At 43.9% G+C, this 22,563-nt stretch overlaps 1 protein-coding gene across 1 annotated transcript in view; it reads right to left on the bottom strand.

Annotated features, from left to right (window-relative positions):
• Window positions 1-22,563, bottom strand: part of LOC148521282 (membrane-associated guanylate kinase, WW and PDZ domain-containing protein 3-like) — a 199,005-nt gene that overhangs the window by 95,560 nt on the left and 80,882 nt on the right. Inside the window, exons 14-17 of the mRNA XM_088475401.1 lie at window positions 8,005-8,052; window positions 6,184-6,346; window positions 3,939-4,095; window positions 2,363-2,408 (exon numbers count right to left, since the gene is read on the bottom strand). Coding sequence (XP_088331527.1) covers window positions 2,363-2,408; window positions 3,939-4,095; window positions 6,184-6,346; window positions 8,005-8,052 — 414 coding nt within the window. The remainder of the gene's footprint in view (window positions 1-2,362; window positions 2,409-3,938; window positions 4,096-6,183; window positions 6,347-8,004; window positions 8,053-22,563) is intronic.

The following is a 22,563-nucleotide window of genomic DNA, read 5'->3' as shown; positions in this document are numbered from 1 at the left end:
AAAAATTTTGTAAAAACTCCAAATCCAAAGCCAGTCACCACAGATTGACAAATCCAAATCCGGACAATGAATTAGAATCAAATATGGCAAAAATGGTCCGGCGCACATCCCTACTTTTAATAATGCTTACACAATTCTTTTATTAAAACCCAACAAAGAGCCAGACTCTATTAATTCCTATAGACCCATCTCCCTTCTAAATCAAGACTCACTTGCGATGGCCATTAATACCTCACTTCGTAGAGAGAGTCTAAACTTTGGTGGTTTACAATGGGCGGAGACTTATCTGGGGATCCGCCTTTTCCAAGAATATCCATGACTTGTATACGGCAATTTATTTGGAAGAAAAAGAAACCTCGACTCAGTTTACAATTGTTACAGCGCATTAGATTGGAGGTAGGAAATAAGGGCCCGATTCAGACCCGCCCGCTAGGATGCATTCGCACACAGTCAGCCGATGTTTGCATTCTGCGCATGAGTACGCATCACAGTGCCCGTGCATGAACCAGTCCATGCGATCGCGAAGCACTCGCTGCGCATAGCCACCTCGCCAGAATGAGTGACAGGAGAGGCCGTTTGTGGGTGGTGACAGGGGTTGGTTGAAGGAAACGGGGGAGTGGTGGTGCGAACGCAGGCGTGCCTGAGCGTCTTGACGCCATTTCAGAGACGTGCATAATTAAGACGCAGCGTCATAGTATACGTCACATGGTTGTTTTACATACTGATTCCCTACTGCAGTGATTGCAGTAGGGAATAGTCAACCACAAGTGCTGCGCTCGCTCCCGATGGTACTCAATGTTACCGATGATTTCATACACCTCTTGGAGATGACGTGCATAAGTGTGCGTCTTAAGACAGGCTGGTGGGCGTCTGCATACACAACGCGACCGCACGCCAAGACATAGTGGGCATGCTAATGCCTTGCCGTGCAATTTGCGAATTTGCATACATTCATTGCATGCGAACGCAACTAGCGAGCGGGTCTGAATCGGGCACTAATTCCCAAGTAAGGCACTGTATAATTATACGGCTATTTTCACACACATCAAGGATTGGATTTTATGTTCTAACTTATGTACTAACTATGTGATAGAGAAATCCCTCCTAACAAATATGGACTTAATGTGCTTCTTACATCTAAATAAGTTTGATTTACCTGTGGATGTATTAGACAATCCGTTATTAATGTCTGCATGGTCAGCCTGGCACACTATACATAACAAATGGTACCTAAATACCTCTTACTCCTTATTTGTCCCTCTGTGTGGTAATGCCAGCTTGTTACATGTTTGGCCTCCTCTGATGATACATTCTGGGCCTCCAATGGTCTTAGTACAGTTCATCAGCTTACAGATCTGTCCTCACATCGCCCACTGTCTTTTTCTCAGGCTCAGACTCTTCTCCCCTTTTTGCATTCTCATAACTTATTATTTTTGCAGGCGCAGCGTTATACCTCTAAGGTGGTTACGTTCCTTTCCCCTATAGATTGGATGAATCAACTGGATATGACTCTCCTCTATTGGGTCTAGGGGTGTCATCTCCTTGGTTTATAAAATACTTAGGGTACCATATTACAGTGGTCATTATGACACTGTAATAACACGTTGGCTGAAACATTTTCCTGATTTTAGTGAATCAAAGATTCTATATTGCAAATTGTTTTATTGAATAATATCAAGTCAATACAGACATAAATCAATACAAACAAAAGAAAAACAATTTCCAAATTAATAATCTGGAATGAACTTGCAAAATAAAAGTTCAATCAAATCCGAGAAAAAAAAAACAAGATTCCTGATCATAATAAAAGAAAGAGAACCTCTATAATCGAAAATATAGATATTAAATATTGGGACATTTAACTAGAGACTATAATATTTTGGGGAAAGACGAAACAAATGGGTAAAAAAAAAAAAAAGGGGGGGGAGGGGAAGATACCAAAGCATCCAAAGAGAGAAAAAAGGGAGGAATAGAAGAAAAAAAAAAAAAAGAGAGAAAAGAAAAAGAGTTGCTGCATGATTGGAGTAAAAATGAAAGACAAGGCTGATACAATTTTTAAACGTGTATATCGTTACGTCACATAGGGTCTAGGCAGGAAATAGATATAACTCATACAGGTGTAGGTTGGCTAGAGAGAATGGTTCTATAGGACACAGAGTCCTTAAAGTCCATCCAGCAGGACCAACTATCCCTGAAGGATTCGCAATCGCCATCAGCGGAGGTTATCAAATTGTCCATTTCCATATATAAGTCCAATCTCGTGAACCAATCAGCAACCGTGGGAGGAGAGGAGGAACGCCATCTTACCGGGATAACAGCCTTCGCTGTGTTATTCAAGTGACATAATAAAGACCTCTTGTACCTCGAGAGGGTTCCGGATGACAAATGGAATAACCAGAACAGGGGATCTATAGGAACCGGTTCACCAAGAATTAAAGCTGAAAGGCGAATCACTTCTGACCAAAAGGGCCGAAGAAGTGGGCATTGCCACCAGATATGGAAAGGGTTACCCGGGGGAATCAAAGATTCTAAATGCTCTTTTATACTCCATTCCAGTCTTGTCTGCTACAACATATCAGGAAATGTTTGATAGAGGATATTTTTCTCCCTCTCGTAGCCATTTATATTTTCCCCATCATCCGCTTGTCCAAAATGTAAGAGACCAGATGCTTCCCTTTATCTGTGTTTTTGGGATTGCTCTTTTATAAAAGTATTTTGGCTTCAAGTTATCGGAATTAGTACATATTTTACTGCTGACCCCAGAATGGGCCATTTTTTGGCATTATCACAACAACCTGTACAGTGTCATTGGGTTGTCGCAGGTTACTTCTAATTCTCTCGGCCGTGGCGAGGAAGTGTATATTACAACAATGGATACAATCTTCCCCTCCCGCTATACACATGTGTAAGGAAAAGCTTTTTCAGGTGTTCAGGATGGACTGGGTGCAGATGTACTTACATAAAGAACAACGACTGGAAAAACAATTCTCTATATCGGAATCTTTTATTGATACATTAAACATTTCAATGAAACAACAAATTTATAATTGTTTTCGTTCTACATTATGTGATTTTATCTCATCCTTCATTTCTATTGGGCTAAACTAATGGCCCCAGTTATAGATGGTATTGGGAGGATATTGTGCTGGGACTATTCTCTGATCTTCCATTTCACTGCGTATGTTATTTGGATCCTTAAATTACTGTTCTTGTCCTTCCAAACCATGCGAAGTAAATATTTTGGTAAACATGAGTCATCCTTCTCCTTCTTCTCCTCCTTCTCCTCCTCCTTCTCCTTCTCCATCTCCTCCTTCTCCTTCAGCTCCTTCTCCTTCTCCTTCTCCTCCTCCTCCTCCTCTTTATCATCATCTTTATCATTATCTTCCCAGGCCCTGTGTATTACCACATCACTGTAGGGTGATACGCCCACGCTGAGCTCTCTGACTGGGTCACTGACACTCTGATATCCTTCTGATGAAACTAAAGATCTGTCACCGGTATCCTGTTCTGCGCTGTAAAACAGAGACAGTTACTATGTCAGTCGCTTCTAGACAGACAGAAAACTATTCCCTCTGGATTTAGGAGCGTATTGCCTGACAATGACGCCCCGCACACAGGCTGCGCCACACTTTTCTTTCTAAATGTATTTATAAATTATTCTCTTTTCAAAGATGTCCGTTATCACCAAGCTGCCGAATGTTTGTGCAGCCGAATCTATCAGGCGATCACCTGCATTAGCGCTGATTTATGCTGGTTATGATCAGCCTGATGTGGCCGAGTTATCCTATGCATACGGAGGAGTCCTAAATGTACATACACCATAATAATAATAATAATAATACTGTAATACGAGCATTTATAGTATAAACATTATATCTTTTTGTCGTTAAAACCATTATCTGTCAGCTAAATATAAATAGTGCTTATATGACACTTACATTTCCTTGGCCTCCTCTCTTGGTAAAGCAGATGACCGACCCCGATACACCAATATCTTAATCTTTTCTCCGGTACGGATGGTCCTTACCAGACGCATTAACTCCACCGTGGTCCACCCCATGACATTTTCTTTATTAAATTCAATCAGTTCATCTCCTGTAAATGATAACATAACTGAATATAAAATAACGTGAAGGGGTTAGTGACATATAAATATGCATTTGTCATTGTGCCCAAGGTATTAGCTTCAGCTCTTCCTGTTTTTTAATTATTATTTAGGTTTAAAACTTATTTGTAATAATATATTTAAATATATATTTTATATATCTAGGCTGTGTTTTACAACCCCCCCACCATCCCCCTGTGTCTATAGCCCCATTATAAAATAACATCCCACCCCCTATAGTCAATAGACCCCCCCATGGACCATAAATCCTAATAATAATACCCCCCAAACCCCATTAGTAGTAAAAAATATATTTGTTTTCTAAACCAACCCCCCTGTAAAAGCACCATTTTTCTTTGCCCCCTCCTACCCTGTGACAAGTATGTTTTATTTATTATTTTTTACCCCCCATCCAGCATAATATTTCTATATATTATTCCTCCCCCACTGATGCTAGATAGCCCCCCAACCCCCATGGGCATTTACCCCCCTCCCCCATATACAGAGAGCAGCAGAGTGTGTGTCAGGGGGGACCGATTATCAGTCCCCCATGCTGAAGCTGATCCTTGCACTTGCCAAATAGTACTTGGAGGGGAAGTAAGTTCCTCTCCTCGCACTGTGATCCCCGGCACATGCGCCCAGGGGTGCTGTTCGCACGGCATTCTGGGACACGATTTCGGAAGTTATATCGATGGTCAGAGACCGCTTATCACTTCCAGGGGGTCCAAGGAGTCTGAGGAGATCTGTTGTGAGGAGAACGGATCTGCTATGGAAAAGCCGGGGGAAGCAGCATAGCGGCGCGGTCACATGTGATGCGACATTGACAGCTGAAGGAAGCACTGTTGGCTGCGATCACATCACATGCGACACCGCCGGCTAATTGGTTGATGCAGATTTTGTACATTAGCGTGTACACACATGTATTTCTTATACACACCAGGGATCTTTATTCACATGATGTAATTATAGTTAGTTTGGCTGATTGGCCACAGAATTATTCCTCATAGTTCTGAATTATACTGATGTTTTTTTTGTGGCCCTTTATCTAATTTTATTGTCCTTTTATTTCCCGTCTTTATGTGTCTCTTATATCAGTACTATAAATGTAGCCATTACACTGCGGCACTATGATCTGTATAAGTGTCACTACGCCCCCTATACATAGGCTGTGTGTGTTCTCCTGAGGACGGTAACATTGGCTGATAACACGTGCAGCAGCTGGGATTACTATTACTTCCTTGGTTATAGGTTACTACTGCCATCTGCTGGAGAACCTGATTATGTACTATGGGGCTGATTCTCAGACAGACGCACCTGCGGCCCTTTCCCACACGGCCGTGGCAGCCTCCTTACTCCCTTATGCTAATGCAGGTATCCAGCTGTCTATGCGAGTATCCGCCCCTGTATGGCGAGTAGCTGCTAGTCCGTGCTACATGCAAATGAGCACCATAATGCTGATTGGCTGAGAGCCGTGACAGACGGCTCTGTCAGCCAATCAGCACTTTGTCCATTAAAGGCAAAGGCATTTTTTTTTTTAAATGGCCGCTTGAGGCAAAACCTCGAGATCCGACAGCAGATCTCGAGGTTTTGCCTCGGGAGAGGGATCCGGGGCAGACAGGGAGATCCGAGCTTGGGCTCGGATCGCCCCGGATCCCCAAAGTTCGGGTCGGTTTGGTTCTCAGGGAACCGAACCCGCTCATCCCTAGTAGTGAGGGAAAACTATCTATTTCCCGAAAAGCTGTCATCGCAAAAATTACATCTTTTCGGAATAGATAGTGATGGAGAGGAGGAATAATGAATCCTCCGGTAAATTAGGTAGAACTCCATGCCAGTACTAATCCTAATTACCTCCAGAGAATATTTAGGTATGATGAATAGTCCCCACAGTGAGGGAAGAAATAGCCCATGAGGGAAGAGGGCCCTGCTCGTGAGAGCTTACAGTATGGGATATATTTGCATTGTCATGTAAGTGCATTAGTTACTCCTTTATATTCTACTAATACAATTACTTTTCTGGCAGCACATATATCTGACTTTAGATAATACTGTTATCTTACACATATGAATATTTATATTACCTTTTTTTAGACCACTTTGGTCAATAGGTCCATCCTTAGCTACTGTCAGAATCTCCAGAAAGTTATCCTTGTTCCTGGTGGTAGACATCCCAAATCCTTTCTTGCCCTTCCTCACAGTGACCTGCACTGTAGGAGCCAGGTTATACAGTCTGTGTGGTAAGACCTTCAATGGCAGAAAGACCCAGTTATTTTTATAATCATCCTTTATTTAAATGAAGCCCGAAGAGAAGAAATCAGTGACTTACAGTACAATACAATGCAGGACAAGGACATGGCTTATACACATTGCTGCATTAGTGATCATAACACTCAGATAAGCTATTCACTATCTTGTTATATACACAACAATTGTATAACTGCTACACAATAATGTAGACACATATCAGTCTATAATACATGACAGATATAGTGCTAAATCTGCTGATATAATCCCTCATTCCAGGGGTTCTCAACTCCAGTCCTGAACTAACCACAGCTCATGTTTTCTGGATTTCTTCAATCATGCACCAATGAGTTCATCTATTTTTCTGGGATAGCAATTGTCAAAAATCCTGAAACTGTAACCTGTTTGGGGAACTTGAGGACTGGAGATAAGAGCCGATGCCATAGATAGTTACTGGCCCTTCACTCTTGGGAAATGATTTGGTGGGGGTCCATTGCCCGGTGCACTCATATGATGGAGCAGCCACGGCCCTTAGTACATTCCACCACCATCAGAGGCCCCCTGATGGGCATGGCCAGTTACCCCCAAGCACAAAGTCTGGATGATCTCTTGGCAGCCCTGATCAGGACTATTGGGAGGCACTTCCACACCTCTCCCCTCACTCAGCATTTTTCTATCATTTTACTTCCTTACCAGAACATTTTAGTCAGGGGCATAATAAGATAGTAGGGGGGCCCATGTGCAGTTTCTCTCCAAGGGCCCCTCCTCTCTACCCAGCGGCCGGCAGCATACTGAGTGCAGCAGTAGACTCTTTGCACTACTATACTCTAGCGCTGTGCCAAAGTCTACTGCACATGCGCAGATCATTAGGGAAATGGTGTGGCAGCCACTTATCCCAGTGATTTTCCTTCTGCTTATGCATAAAACGATGGGAAAATGGAACGGTGATTTGTACATAACTGCTGCCGCCAACGTGGGACTACGGAGAGGTGAGTATTGAAGGATGGGGTGCAGGGTGTGTGGTTTAGGACCCAGTGGCCCCTGTACACTGCACACCCTGCACCCATTATAGATATGCCTCTGCTTTTAGTACTATATTCATACCCCTCATCTGTATGGCCAGCCCTACTTACATTCTGTATGCTATGTGGCATGCTGCTGTTATCACATGATGTTCTAATAATCCCTTTTTGAATATTTAGAAAAATGGATAGTAGCCTAGTGTATTGATACATACTGAAATGCATGTAATAAATGACTTTTATACATACATTGACCATGTCCCCTCCATTTGTACATAACATAACTGCACTTAGCAGGGAAACACTACCCCAGAGATGGGTGTGATACTTCTCTAATATATATAATATCCTGCACAGCAACAAGCCTGTTACTAGGGACAGCTTGGGTATATGTCGGCATGTTCACAATATCAACATGTTTCAAATGTCAGCAGGTGACATGTCGGCAGTGACATCATGTGATACTGCCAGAATGTCCACATTGTCAATGATGATAGTCATGATGTTGATTTTTTAGGATAAAGTTATCCCTAATATGCCTAACTCTAATTCCACATGTTTACAATGTTACTGTCAGCATTTTATTGCACTTGGCTTTGTGGTTGCTGACATGCTGACTGGATGAAGGACACTTACCTCCGCAGCCTGCCCTGAGCTTTGTACAGTCTCTTTTTCTGATTTCTTCTAAAACAACAGAAACATTAGGAATTAGGTTCCACCCATTTTTGTGATACAATTGTAATCTATATAATACAATATAAAGCCTTGTCACCCACCAGACCAGTGCAGTGTCTGTGAGAGTCATCTATCCTATCCGAGCCGCTATCCCTGTGTGTGGTTTATAATACATGTATTTATATATACAGAAAGCGCAGGTCAGAGTGTCCGTCATACACACTGTGGAGGATATGCAGAGCCAATGGTAAGCCAAGGGCGGTATATACCAGCAGGGCCGGTGCAAGGTTTCTGGGTGACTAGGCGACATGTTACCAACCGCCCCTGCTCCCTCCAATTCATAATAAGCCACGTGTCAGTCTCCCCAGTTACATAATATGCCACACAGCAGTGTCCCACATTCATATATACTATATAGAATATTGCACGCAGCAGTGTCCCACATTCATATACTATATAGAATATTGCACACAGCAGTGTCCCACATTCATATTCTATATAGAGTATTGCACACAGCAGTGTCCCACATTCATATATACTATATAGAGTATTGCACACAGCAGTGTCCCACATTCATATACTATATAGGATATTGCACACAGCAGTGTCCCACATTCATATATACTATATAGAATATTGCACACAGCAGTGTCCCACATTCATATACTATATAGAGTATTGCACACAGCAGTGTCCCATATTCATATATACTATATAGAGTATTGCACACAGCAGTGTCCCACATTCATATACTATATAGAGTATTCCACACAGCAGTGTCCCACATTCATATATACTATATAGAGTATTGCACACAGCAGTGTCCCACATTCATATATACTATATAGAGTATTGCACACAGCAGTGTCCCACATTCATATATACTATATAGAGTATTGCACACAGCAGTGTCCCACATTCATATATACTATATAGAATATTGCACACACTAGAGCACCAAAATCATAATGTTCCTTATGCTAACATGACATAATGTAACACTGCTGCGATTTCATAATATGCCACACAGCTGTGCCACAAATTCATTATATGCCACTCAGCCACAAATTATGCCATTCATTTTTTTTTGTTGACTCAGTGGCCGCCTCCAGAGACTGGCGCCCTTAGGCGGCTGTCTAATGTTAGTGCTGGCCTTGTATGCCAGCAGCTATGAAACTACACATCCCAGCATACTTTGCCACAGATTTGCTGTTAGGGCATCCTAAACTGTGGCAGGGCATGCTGGGATGTATAGTACCACAGTAGTGCAGCATGTTGCTTACCCCTGGCCTATGATGTTGGGAACAGCCAAGAAGCAGCATTATAGTGGCAGAAGTATGTCCATTAGCTCAGGGGACCCCGTGGAGACCAGTCTTTTTTTTCTTGCACAAAGAAAAAGGTTTAATAAATAAACTAGTGAAAGTATTCCGTATCTCCAGCTCTTGTAGGACATTCAGATATATTGTACATAATAAAAATCCATTTTATGTTTCTATCAGAGCAGGCAGACAAGTGTGATTATATCACTATACATAAGGAACGTCCTCTTCTGCCCAGCATCCATTATAAACATGTGTCACTGCTTTCTATGCGGAGCTCACCCAGGCTGCACTAACCACTTCTGTGTACATTTATATATGATGGTCTCCAGGGCCATACCTAGCGGTGTGCGAGCAGTACTGTCTCCCAGGGGGCAGCTCCATGGGGCAGTACTGTGGCTGCCCCATGGCATCTGCACTTGGTTTGCGGAGGTGCCTGGAATGGCCGTCTGCAGCCAGTAACGCTAATGCAGATGCACCCTGTAGCCTGTAGAGCCGCCTTGAGCAATCTAAGATGCTCCAGATAGTGCTGTAATTCCTAGGGAGGGCAACCCCCCCTCAGTGTGACATCATGCCAGCACGTGATTGGGGGTGGGGCCGGCACAGGGTGGCACAACGCCCTGCTACAGCAGTAATGGTCTCGCCAACTGCCAAGTAATGGGCATAATGTAAATTTTCTGTATTCTACTGCTGGAATCACAGGCAGGAGTATCATTTATGTATCCAGTAATACAGTAACACAAAGGGAAAGTCATATTTACTTACAATGGAGCAGAAAGAAAAGTGTAAAACACAAATCTCTATTAATTTATATGAAAGACCAATATAATGAAATGCAGCAAGATAGAGTAATTACCTCCAGCTTATCATCATCATTATCACCACTATTACATAACACTGTAGTCACTGATATATTTACAGGGCGACTAATACACAAGTTTCCCCATATTATAAGCAACTAATAAATGTATTTACAGCATGAATGATATAACAGTCATTATACTGAGGCCCTTTTCCTTGTTAGGTACAAGCAGTGTGGTACAGAATGGCAGGTACTCATCAGTGCCCCATGTTACAGGCATAAGGGTACATGAGGTGGGGTTTTCATAGACTAACAGGGGCTTTCAACATGTGGCCCTGCAGGTGTTGTGGGACTACACATCCCAGCATGCCCTGCCATAGTTCAGTATTCCCTAATAGCTACACTGTGGCATGGCATGCTGGGATGTGTAGTTCCACAACAGCTGGAAGGCTGCATGGTGTACACCCTGGACTAGAACAACCATGCCAGCTCATATGTAACGACTATGATTTGCGGCCACTGAGAACCAGCAATACTATAAATAATAATAATAAATGACCTCTTAGCTTAGTCAGATTTGGGCACAGACACCTCCTGACATTTAGGCCTAATAAACTGGGACAAAACGCCGCCACCTATGCCCAGACACGCCCACTTTCAGGTAAGACCCACCCCCTTTTGAGATCCATGAAAAACCCTAATTGTGCAAATAACAAAGTACCACAAATAACAATAACCGAGCACTTACCTCTCTCCGGAAGCATCGGCGGAATATGCTGAAGCGGAAACAGCTCATGGCTGCTCCCTAATGTGCCGGCCTAACTCCTCTCCTACTACTATACTAATCTAAATACTAAATCCTAAACTAAATAACTATACTAAATACTAATCTAAATACTAAATCCTAAACTAAATAACTATACTAAATACTAATCTAAATGCTAAATCCTAAACTAAACTATAAATAATACTTATAAACAAACCTAATATAACTAAACACTATCTAAGCTTAACACTAAGGAAAATAAAACTATAAAAACTATAACCTATAACTACCAATACACTCTCCAATAAAACACAACCAGCTCCAGCAATCGCTTCTCACTCTAAGAGGCACCAGGAAACCGCATACACTCTAGTGTGCTGCCCTGGCTTACCACTCATTGTGACATCATAAGACCACTGTGATGTCATCGCACAGACATTAGCAGCAGCCATACATGCAGAAAATAAAGTATCAGACTATGGGCCGTATTTAATTTGAGGAAGAGACGGATGATGAAATTTTTGCCTGTTTCAATTATCCCCGTATTAAATTTTAAAGACTTTTCGCATAGTTAAAAAATGGGGATAACTTTTCTCCATGTAATACATGGTGGAAAAAAGTGAAGAATTGGGGTTTAGGGGTGCAGCCTTAAAAAAAATAGCCTGCACCCCTGGGAGAGTCCCATAAAAGTATTCTGTGTAAAAAATTTTTAAAAAAGTCCTCAGGATACCCCAAAAAAGGTACTGTAATTGTGGGGTAAAAAAAATAAATTTGGGGGACAAACTTCTAAACTAGCTAAATTGATCCCGGGGGGTTCCCAAGTATGCGGCAGGTGTTTTCAAGAATGAGGCTGGTAGCGGCAGGTCCATTTTTGAAGAATTAAAAAAAATAACTTTAGGGACTTAAAAATATGCTTACACCCATTTTCTTGTACCCCAAATTTGATGGGCATAGTTATTTTTAGCAAAAAAAAAAGCTAAGTGTTATTCTTCACTAGTTCTTCACAGGCACATTTATGCACCTGCCGCGGCTATTAAACAACCCCAATTACCTTCAGCAGGCAACATCGCGGGTACCCATAGTGATCCCCCGTGTCAGGACATCTTTAGGGGAATGCCAGGATGAATTCCCGAAAATTCACAGGACTTTTTGCCACTTACCTTTCCGCTGGGCACACACATGATACTTTATCCCCTGTTAAACCTCCGATGTGGTGCGAAAAGTCTGGCATGCGAAAAGCCCAGACTTTTTGCACCTAATTGAATATGGCCCTAAGTTAGGGGTACGCAGGGGCAAATAGCAGACCTCCCACCTCCCACAATTCACACATCCAGAAAGGAGCAATTTTTTAACCAAGTGGGTGGAGCTCTGTAGATGGAGGCGGGCTTATTTTGTCCCAATGTCACATGTCTGCATGCTGTAAAGTGGATCAGGCATTGCCAAGCACCATAGTAAATTTTGGGTAGGGGGCTGGCAAAGCTGCCCCAGCCTCCCAGGACACGCACTGAGCTCTTAGACGGCAATGTGTAATTTTTATGTCACTCTTTTCAATCAATGGGCCAGATGTACTAAGCTCTGCAAAATGATTAACTGGAGAGTGATGACGATCAGCCAATCAGCTCCCAATTATCATTTTCAAACACAGCCTGTAACATGACAGTTGGGAGCTGAGTGGCTGGTGGTTATCACTCTGCAGTTTATCACTTTTCTGAGCTTAGTACATCTCCCCCAATACCCCATAAATATAGGTGATCATTACAGGGTATAGTTCCTATACTATTAGCACACACATTACACTCCAACATAGGAATATAAGTTATTAGTAACATATCAGTAACATACACTTCAGATTCCAACCTAGGAATTAGGCATATACTGAATACACAGCCGGACACTCTCTTTATGTCACTATCCTGTACACAATTTACTATGTTTTTTTTAACAATATTAAAATAACACAGAAATATATAAAAAAAAAGGGGGGGTTACATAAGAAAACCAGGGGAAGGACGGGTCAGGGTTGGATGGGGACCACACTCCACATATACAGAATCTATACATTACAGTTATCAGAGCGTAAGAAAAAGGATGCAGTAATAGGCAAAACAGACAGCGCTACAGATATGAATGCCAGAACTAGCATGGAAGAGAGCTTATGTTGATAAAAGCGTGTTCCTAAGCAGTAGGCCCGCAAGTAAGTGGAAGGTGGGGTGGGGCGTATATAGGCCCCCACTTATTAACAAGTTTTATCACCAAAACGAGTGATAAATGTCACTGTGTATGATAAATGGTGTTCCAGCCAATCAGCCCCCAACTGTCACCTGTTAGAAAAATGACAGTTGGGAGCTGATTGGCTGGAGCAACATTTATCATACACAGTGAAATGTATTACTTGTTTTGGTGATAAAGCTCGTTAGTAAATGAGGCCCATATATACACATACAGTGGTCAAAGTGGGAATTTTGAAGTGGGGGTATGGAATATTTCAAAGTGGTTAGTATAAATATGAGCGTGCGTGATGGCGCTTGAACAAAAAAATGGGCGTGGCCACACATCTCCAAGGGGAATGTCAACATGACACGCTAGCCTTTTTTCTCACTCTGGTAGCATCCCTCTCTAAGTCATGACAAATCTTTCAGGCTCATGGTACCTTTAGCTGTATGGTGGTGGTTTTGTAACATGATGACTACTTTCTTTGGTCTCTGTCCACCAGAAGCTGATGTAGGCCCTTTATGTGCAAGCTCTGACCGCAGCAGTGTAAGGACACCTGTGAACTGGGGCGTATCTATAATGGGTGCAGGGTGGGCAAGGAACACGGGCCCCTGGGTCCAGGGGGGATCCACACCGCACACCCTGCTCCCATAATAATACTTACCTCTCCGAAGTCCAACATCGGCATGGGGTCTGGCGCTGTAAAACGACTGGAAAATAGCCGCGGTGGCCATTTTCCCATCATTTGTGCATGCACAGTACAGGGAAAATGGCCGCTGTGGCCATTTTCCCGGTGACCTGTGCATACACTATAGACTCTGGGCACACTCTAGTGCCCAGAGTCTATACCTCTGGCGCTGGCCACGCACAGCTCAGTGCGCTGTCAACCTCCGGGCAGAGAGGAGGGGGCCCATCTCGGAGACTGCAAATGGGCCCCCTCCTCTCTAGAAACGCCCCTGCCTGTGGAGCAGATTACAGCCACATATGCTGCTCTTGTTCCCAAACACACATGACTGGGAGTGCTGGGACTAGAGCAGCATCATGGACGTCTTGCTCCCTGTCGCATCTGCTCCCTCTCACACATACTGCTACTGTACATGTAGCAGTCGGGTGCTGTCACCAGAGCCGTACCCCACAACATGGGAATGCAGCCAGACGGGTGTTCAGCAGCAGAGCTGCACATAACGCACTCTGCCTCCTCGCTTCCATCTCCCGGGCATCAAGAACAGCATCGAGCAGGAGCATCGCTCTGCCCCCTGCCCGACTCCTCCGTACAGCTTCCTGCAGCATGTCCTTTGGCCAATCAGCAGCCTCCCGCTGCCGGCTGCTGATTGGCACCTGCCCCGGCTCCTGACTGACTCCTTCCTTCATGCAGCATCTGCTGTGGTTGGCTACCTCAGGTAGTAACTAATTGTGGGCAGCAAAGAAATAGCCAGCGGCTCTTAGGCAGCAATCGCATCTTAACTGGCTTCGGTAAATGACTTGTAAGCCTGAAAACCGGCTGACAAAGTTTACCCTGACTGACATGCCAGAGCTCAAGCTACACCCCACCCCCAGCAAACTGGAAAAAAAAAAAATAATTGCTTGACTGAAGTGCCGGTATGTCATACCGTTGCATACCAGCACACTTTGAGAACTATATATATATATATATATATATATATATATACACTAGGGGTGTGCACCGGCCACTTTTCGTGTTTTGTGTTTTGGTTTTGGATCTGGATCTTTCTTCGTGTTTTCGATCTGGATTGGTTTTGCCAAAACCACCCTTCCGTGTTTTGGGTTCTGGGTTTTGTGTTTTGGATCTGTATTTTTTTGAAAAAAAGCATAAAAACAGCTAAAATCACAGAATTTGTAGGTTTTTCTGCTCCTATGCTATTATTAACCTCAATAACCTTAATTTCCACTCATTTCCAGTCTATTCTGAATACCTCACACCTCACAATAGTGTTTTTATGTCCAAAAGGTTGCACCGAGGTAGCTGGATGACTATGCTAAGCGACACGAGTGGGCGGCACAAACACGTGACCCATCTAGGCGTGAAACTGCAGTGGCAGACAGGATGGCATTGAAAAACTAGGCCCCAAACTGTACATAATGCAAAGAAAAAAAAGAGGTGCAAGATGGAATTGTCCTTGGGCCCTCCCACCCACCCTTATGTTGTATAAACAGGACATGCACACTTTAACAAACCAATCATTTCAGCGCCAGGGTCTGCCACACAACTGTGGCTGAAATGATTGGTTCGTTTGGGCCCCCACAAAACAAGCTGGCAATTAATCTGTCCCTGCACAAACTGGCTCTACGGAGGCAAGAAGTCGTCCTCATCCTCCTCATCCACAGATTCCTCACCCTCTTCAGTGTTATGTACATCCTCATCCTCACAGAGTATTAATTCGTCCCTGCTGGAACCACAGGTCCCTCTGTACGTTCTGGAGGCTGGTCTCCCTGGAAGAGTTGATCATTCATTTTATGAACATCATCTTCTCCACATTTTGTGGAAGCAACCTCCTACGCCTTTCGCTAACAAGGTTCCCGGCTGCACTAAACACTCTTTCGGAGTACACACTGGAGGGGGGGCAACTCAGGTAAAATAGAGCCAGTTTGTACAGGGACCTCCAAATTGCTTCTTTTTCCTGCCAGTACAGGTACGGACTGTCTGACATGCCTACTTGGATGCTGTCACCGATGTAATCCTTTAACAGACAGATGCACGCTTGTCGCTGCTGCTTTGAGGATTCAAGTGCGGCTACAGCCCACACAATTCACAAAGACAGAAAAAAAAAAAGAATATTTTTATTGTTTGTGGAGCACACTTTGAGGGTTACACCACCCTCTAACAGACAGACGCACGCTTGTCGCTGCTGCTTTGAGGATGCAAGTGCGGCTACAGCCCACACAATTCACAAAGACAGAAAAAAGAAGAAGAATATTTTTATTCTTTGTGTAGCACACTTTGAGGGTGTCACCACCCTTTAACAGACAGACGCACGCTTGTCACTGCTGCTTTAAGGATGCAGGTGCGGCTACAGCCCACACATTTCACAAAGACCGAAAAAAAAGGAACAATATTTTAATTGTTTGTGTAGCACACTTTGAGGGTGTCACCACCCTTTAACAGACAGACGCACGCTTGTCGCTGCTGCTTTAAGGATGCAGGTGCGGCTACAGCCCACACAATTCACAAAGACAGAAAAAAGAAGAATATTTTTATTGTTTGTGTAGCACACTTTGAGGGTGTCACCACCCTTTAACAGACAGACGCACACTTGTCGCTGCTGCTTTGAGGATGCAAGTGCGGCTACATCGCACACAAGTCACAAACACATAAAAAAAATAGTTTTTTATTTTTTGGAGCACTTTGAGAGTTACACCACCCTTTAACAGACAGACGCACGCTTGTCGCTGCTGCTTTAAGGATGCAGGTGCGGCTACAGCCCACACATTTCAAAGACCGAAAAAAAAGAACAATATTTTAATTGTTTGTGTAGAACACTTTGAGGGTGTCACCACCCTTTAACAGACAGACGCACGCTTGTCGCTGCTGCTTTAAGGATGCAGGTGCGGCTACAGCCCACACATTTCACAAAGACAGAAAAAAAAAGAACAATATTTTAATTGTTTGTGTAGCACACTTTGAGGGTGTCACCACCCTTTAACAGACAGACGAACGCTTGTCGCTGCTACTTTGAGGATGCAGGTGGAATCTAGACGGGATTTGGAACCGAGGACACACTACCTCCATCAATTGTCTAAATCCCACGGCACGTCTAACACCAACATAGCAGTCAAGGCCTCAGTTATACGTTTTGCTTCAGGATGACTGCTGTCGTACTTCATCCTCATCGCTAGGGACTGTTGGAGGGTCAATTGTTTAGTAAAAGTAGTGATGTTCCTACTTCCTCTCTGGGATGATGAACAACTCCCAGCAGCAGCAACAGCACTAGTAGGAAGTGGTTCTTGATCTTTCCCTATTTTATTTTTATCAGAGAAAGTTTGGTCCTCCATTTATGTTATATTGATATATATACGTGCGGCTAAAGCGCACACAAACACAGAAAATATTTTTTTATTTTTGCTGGAGAGTAGTGCACTTTGTGGGTTACACCACCCTTTAAGAAATGAGCCAGCCGGCTCTTTACTTATGGGACACAGGCGCACACTTGGCGCTGCTCCTTTGTTGATGCACGTGCAGCCACAGTGCACACAAGTCACAAACACAGAAAATATATATTTTTTTGGTTTGGAGTGTACTTTGGGGGTTACAGAACCCTTTAACGGTCAAGCCAGCCGGCCCTTTACTTATGACACAGGCGCACGCTTGGCACTACTTTGTTGATGCACGTGCGGCTACTGCGCACACAATTCACAAACACAGAAAATAATTTTTTTTTTGGTTTGGACTGGAGTGTACTTTGGGGGTTACAGCACCCTTTAACGGTCAAGCCAGCCGGCCCTTTACTTATGACACAGGCGCACGCTTGGCACTACTTTGTTGATGCACGTGCGGCTACTGCGCACACAATTCACAAACACAGAAAATAAATTTTTTTTTGGTTTGGACTGGAGTGTACTTTGGGGGTTACAGCACCCTTTAACGGTCAAGCCAACCGGCCCTTTACTTATGACACAGGCGCACGCTTGGCACTACTTTGTTGATGCACGTGCGGCTACTGCGCACACAATTCACAAACACAGAAAATAATTTTTTTTTTGGTTTGGACTGGAGTGTACTTTTGGGAGTTACAGCACCCTTAACGGTCAAGCCAGCCGGCCCTTTACTTATGACACAGGCGCACGCTTGGCACTACTTTGTTGATGCACGTGCGGCTACTGCGCACACAATTCACAAACACAGAAAATAATTTTTTTTTTGGTTTGGACTGGAGTGTACTTTCGGGGGTTACAGCACCCTTAACGGTCAAGCCAGCCGGCCCTTTACTTATGACACAGGCGCACGCTTGGCACTACTTTGTTGATGCACGTGCGGCTACTGCGCACACAATTCACAAACACAGAAAATAATTTTTTTTTGGTTTGGACTGGAGTGTACTTTCGGGGGTTACAGCACCCTTTAACGGTCAAGCCAGCCGGCCCTTTACTTATGACACAGGCGCACGCTTGGCACTACTTTGTTGATGCACGTGCGGCTACTGCGCACACAATTCACAAACACAGAAAATAAATTTTTTTTTGGTTTGGACTGGAGTGTACTTTGGGGGTTACAGCACCCTTTAACGGTCAAGCCAGCCGGCCCTTTACTTATGACACAGGCGCACGCTTGGCACTACTTTGTTGATGCACGTGCGGCTACTGCGCACACAATTCACAAACACAGAAAATAATTTTTTTTTTGGTTTGGACTGGAGTGTACTTTCGGGGGTTACAGCACCCTTTAACGGTCAAGCCAGCCGGCCCTTTACTTATGACACAGGTGCACGCTTGGCACTACTTTGTTGATGCACGTGCGGCTACTGCGCACACAATTCACAAACACAGAAAATAATTTTTTTTTTGGTTTGGACTGGAGTGTACTTTCGGGGGTTACAGCACCCTTAACGGTCAAGCCAGCCGGCCCTTTACTTATGACACAGGCGCACGCTTGGCACTACTTTGTTGATGCACGTGCGGCTACTGCGCACACAATTCACAAACACAGAAAATAATTTTTTTTTTGGTTTGGACTGGAGTGTACTTTCGGGGGTTACAGCACCCTTAACGGTCAAGCCAGCCGGCCCTTTACTTATGACACAGGCGCACGCTTGGCACTACTTTGTTGATGCACGTGCGGCTACTGCGCACACAATTCACAAACACAGAAAATAATTTTTTTTTGGTTTGGACTGGAGTGTACTTTCGGGGGTTACAGCACCCTTTAACGGTCAAGCCAGCTGGCCCTTTACTTATGACACAGGCGCACGCTTGGCACTACTTTGTTGATGCACGTGCGGTTACTGCACACACAATTCACAAACACAGAAAATATATTATTTTTTTAGCACTTGGGGGGAGCACCCCTGATGGACAGAGCACCCCCTGGACAACACTACAGCACCTCTTTAGGACTGGGACACTGCACAGGACTTTGGAGTGGACACAGCCCCTATGGAGAACTGACTGCACAACACAGTCCAGCCAGCCCCTATGGACTTTGAAGTAGTGGACACAGCCCCTATTAACAACAGCAGCACAGCACAACACAGCCAGCCCCTATGGACTTTGAAGTAGTGGACAACAGCAGCACTACACTACACTACACTACACTACACAGCCCTAACTCCCACCCTCCCTCTTCACTGTCCACAGCCGAGTGAGAAAATGGCGCCGACGTGGGTACCTTATATAGGATCCAAAACCCGCGAGACTCGGAAGGCGGGAAGATGACGTTTTGCCTCGATTTCAGAATCCGAGTCAGGCGGGAAAAGTCGAGCCTGACTCGGATCGGACTCGGATCGGGGGGGCTCGGGGGGGTTCGGATTTCAGAAATCCGAACCCGCTCACCCCTAATATACACACATACACACACACATGCACATACATACATACTAATACACACACACGCATACATACATATATATATACACACATACACACACATGCACATACATACATATTAATACACACACACGCAGACATATGTGATACCCTATACTACGGGTTTATTCACAATGTAATCATACAATATAGTATAGCAGTAAAGATGGCAATAGTGAATCCTTTTTTATGTTCATTATACTTTGCAAGAACAAAGAAACACTTGGCAATATTCATATATCAACAATGCATTTCAGTAGACAGTAACACACACATTAAAACTCTTATTTTATTTTTCAGGATCCTGTAGATCACTAGTGAATTCTGGACTTCGAACCTGCAAACTATAAATGGGTAAGTATGCTCTAGTGGCAATTAACAAATGACTAATTTTGCAATTCCCCTAACATCTCTAAATTATATACAAAAACCTCACGTGAGTATGATAAATGGATAAGGTTACATCAAGAATACATTTGCAAACTTGTGTTACTTTTCTATACACCTTTTTAGGAAAACATTTTCCTCACACTACTGCACTTTACATGTCTCATACAATGCTAGTTCAGCGCTGAAATAGTTAATAGGGTGCACCCTTCGTTGCCCGGGATATGAAGAACAGTTCATAAACTGCTCCAGCTACAGTACTTGTCTGTATTTCATGCAACACTGTAATCCTCTGTAAATGATCCTGCTGCGATGGTGTTGGTATTACAGTCACTTCCTTCCCTGCTTAGCAACCTTAGATCATAGAGGAAGTATTACAAGTGCTGGCAGGGAAGTGTCGCCCTAACACTGCTGGTAACTGTTGTACCTCACCTCCAATATGCAGTATCAGGGGGTTACTCTTACTATTATGAATGCAGTCTATAAACCCCACGCTTATCTCTGAAGGGACTGCTGTGCATATGTAATGGTGGACAACTATAGGCCTCCAGTTAATAGGCGCTAATGTCACTGTGTGTCTGTGTGGGAGGGTGCAGCAGCTTCTTACCCCTCCAGTATCAGCTCTCACCCTCCGGCTCCTTTACAAGCTCAGTCTCTCTCTATTTCCGCAGCTCCGCCTGAGGCACTCCCTTAGGGGTCATCTGACACACCCCTCTTAGGCTAATTGCTCTCAGGAACCTCCCCGGATGACACAGCTTGGTCCCATTGGATGTTCCCCACCTCAGAGACCTCCGCTGCTTGTCCCGGAGTACGGCCGCAGCCCTCAGGTAATCATCAAGGCAGCGCAGCCCCTTCTCCTGTCCAGCTACCTCACCAACTGCCCACACCAACTGCCCACACCAACTGCCCACACCAACTGCCATTTTCCTCTAGTTCAAATCCTTGAGCCTGCTACAGTACTCACTGGTCCCATAACGTCCACCACCACTGAGGGGGCAGTGCAAATCGTCCCTGAACCTTAATGAAACCAGTTAAATCATGGCCTATATTAGACAATGGCAGGAGTCACATTAATATTTTACATTTTCATAGAGGCACATCAGCGTGGGTAGGAAGACAGGGTGTTGGTGGGGTGCCACACATACATATATATATACATAGTCCAAAGAGAAGTTGAAAGCACTTACCAGGGACTACTTCATTTAGAAAGAACTTTTATTACTCACAAAGAAGACATAAGGTACAGTCATAGTGGACGTTTCGGTCACCAAACGTGATCTTTCTCAAGATAGGACCCATCAGTGTATATGCTGCTGTTTTCCTACACCACTAATGCACATACCCCCCTAAAATATTAGTAGCAAATAAGACAAATATACACTACACATGGCACACCACCGGGAGTGACGTCATAACCATAGAAACCTCTAGTAAACTGTAAGCAGGTATCTTATCCTTAAACCTTTACCTTAACTGACCTTCGTGTACACCACAGACGCAGCGGCCTCCTCCCGGGAAGCATTACAGCCAGACACCCGTGTCTCGGTCAGGTTCACCTCCGGTCAGCTCCAGCCGTAAAGCCGGAAGTGACTGTATCCGAGGCGACCCAAGCCAAGCTAAACTCCCGGCCGCGTCACACCATACACTACGCTAGAGGGCAGGGTCATCCATATCACTGCTTAGCAACAAGCGCTTACCTCCAATAGCCACTGAGCTACAACCCAGATATAGGCAATGCCAGGGTGTTAGTCCTCACTTAGACATGCTATCTTCAGCTTTACTCATTTAGGGACATAGCCTAATAGTCACCTAATTAGTAACCCGCCTTTAACTATAATATACATAGAAATCTATAAACATCCGGTTGTGTAGTGAAAACCAAACCGGAGGTATTAATGTGGAACGCAAGCAGGAAATATGATCAGGGACTAACCCTATATCATAGACCACCCAATAGAATCACCACTAGTTAGCAATATACTTAAAAAGGTCAGTGGGACAATAGAGCAGCTATGCAGCATCACTGCTATCTATAGTTATGTAGCGATCACCTAGCCAACCTGCTACAAAGAGAAAGGGGGTAATAGACAAACAACAATCCCTACATACAAAGACAAAAACATTTACATATTCACAAAAATACAAAAACTATCAGGCATCCTTAGACATCTATCTAGACATTATTGTGTGGAAAAACATTATTTAGAAAACAAAAGTCCAGATATATCTTTCTTCCCACTGATTGGCCATGGGCAGAGTAACAATAGTCCATCATACCTTATTGCAAAAAAATATTCAGATGGATTTGTTCATTTCATCCCTTTGGGGCTACTGTGTCTAATTGATGGATCCATCTTGCCTCTCTCTTAAGCAACATAAGACCCCTGTCGCCACCTCTCCTAGGTGGTGGTATCCAATCGATTATCATATATCCAGCAGATACTTGGTAACCCATCTGTAAAAAAAAATGTGTAGCTACCGGTTTATCCGATCCATTA

This window comes from Taudactylus pleione, unplaced genomic scaffold (assembly GCF_031769625.1).
Source record: "Taudactylus pleione unplaced genomic scaffold, aTauple2 ptg000171l, whole genome shotgun sequence".
NCBI classification, from domain to species: domain Eukaryota; kingdom Metazoa; phylum Chordata; class Amphibia; order Anura; family Myobatrachidae; genus Taudactylus; species Taudactylus pleione.
Note: the sequence above shows the minus strand (reverse complement) of the source record. Positions and strands in the feature narration are given on the sequence as shown.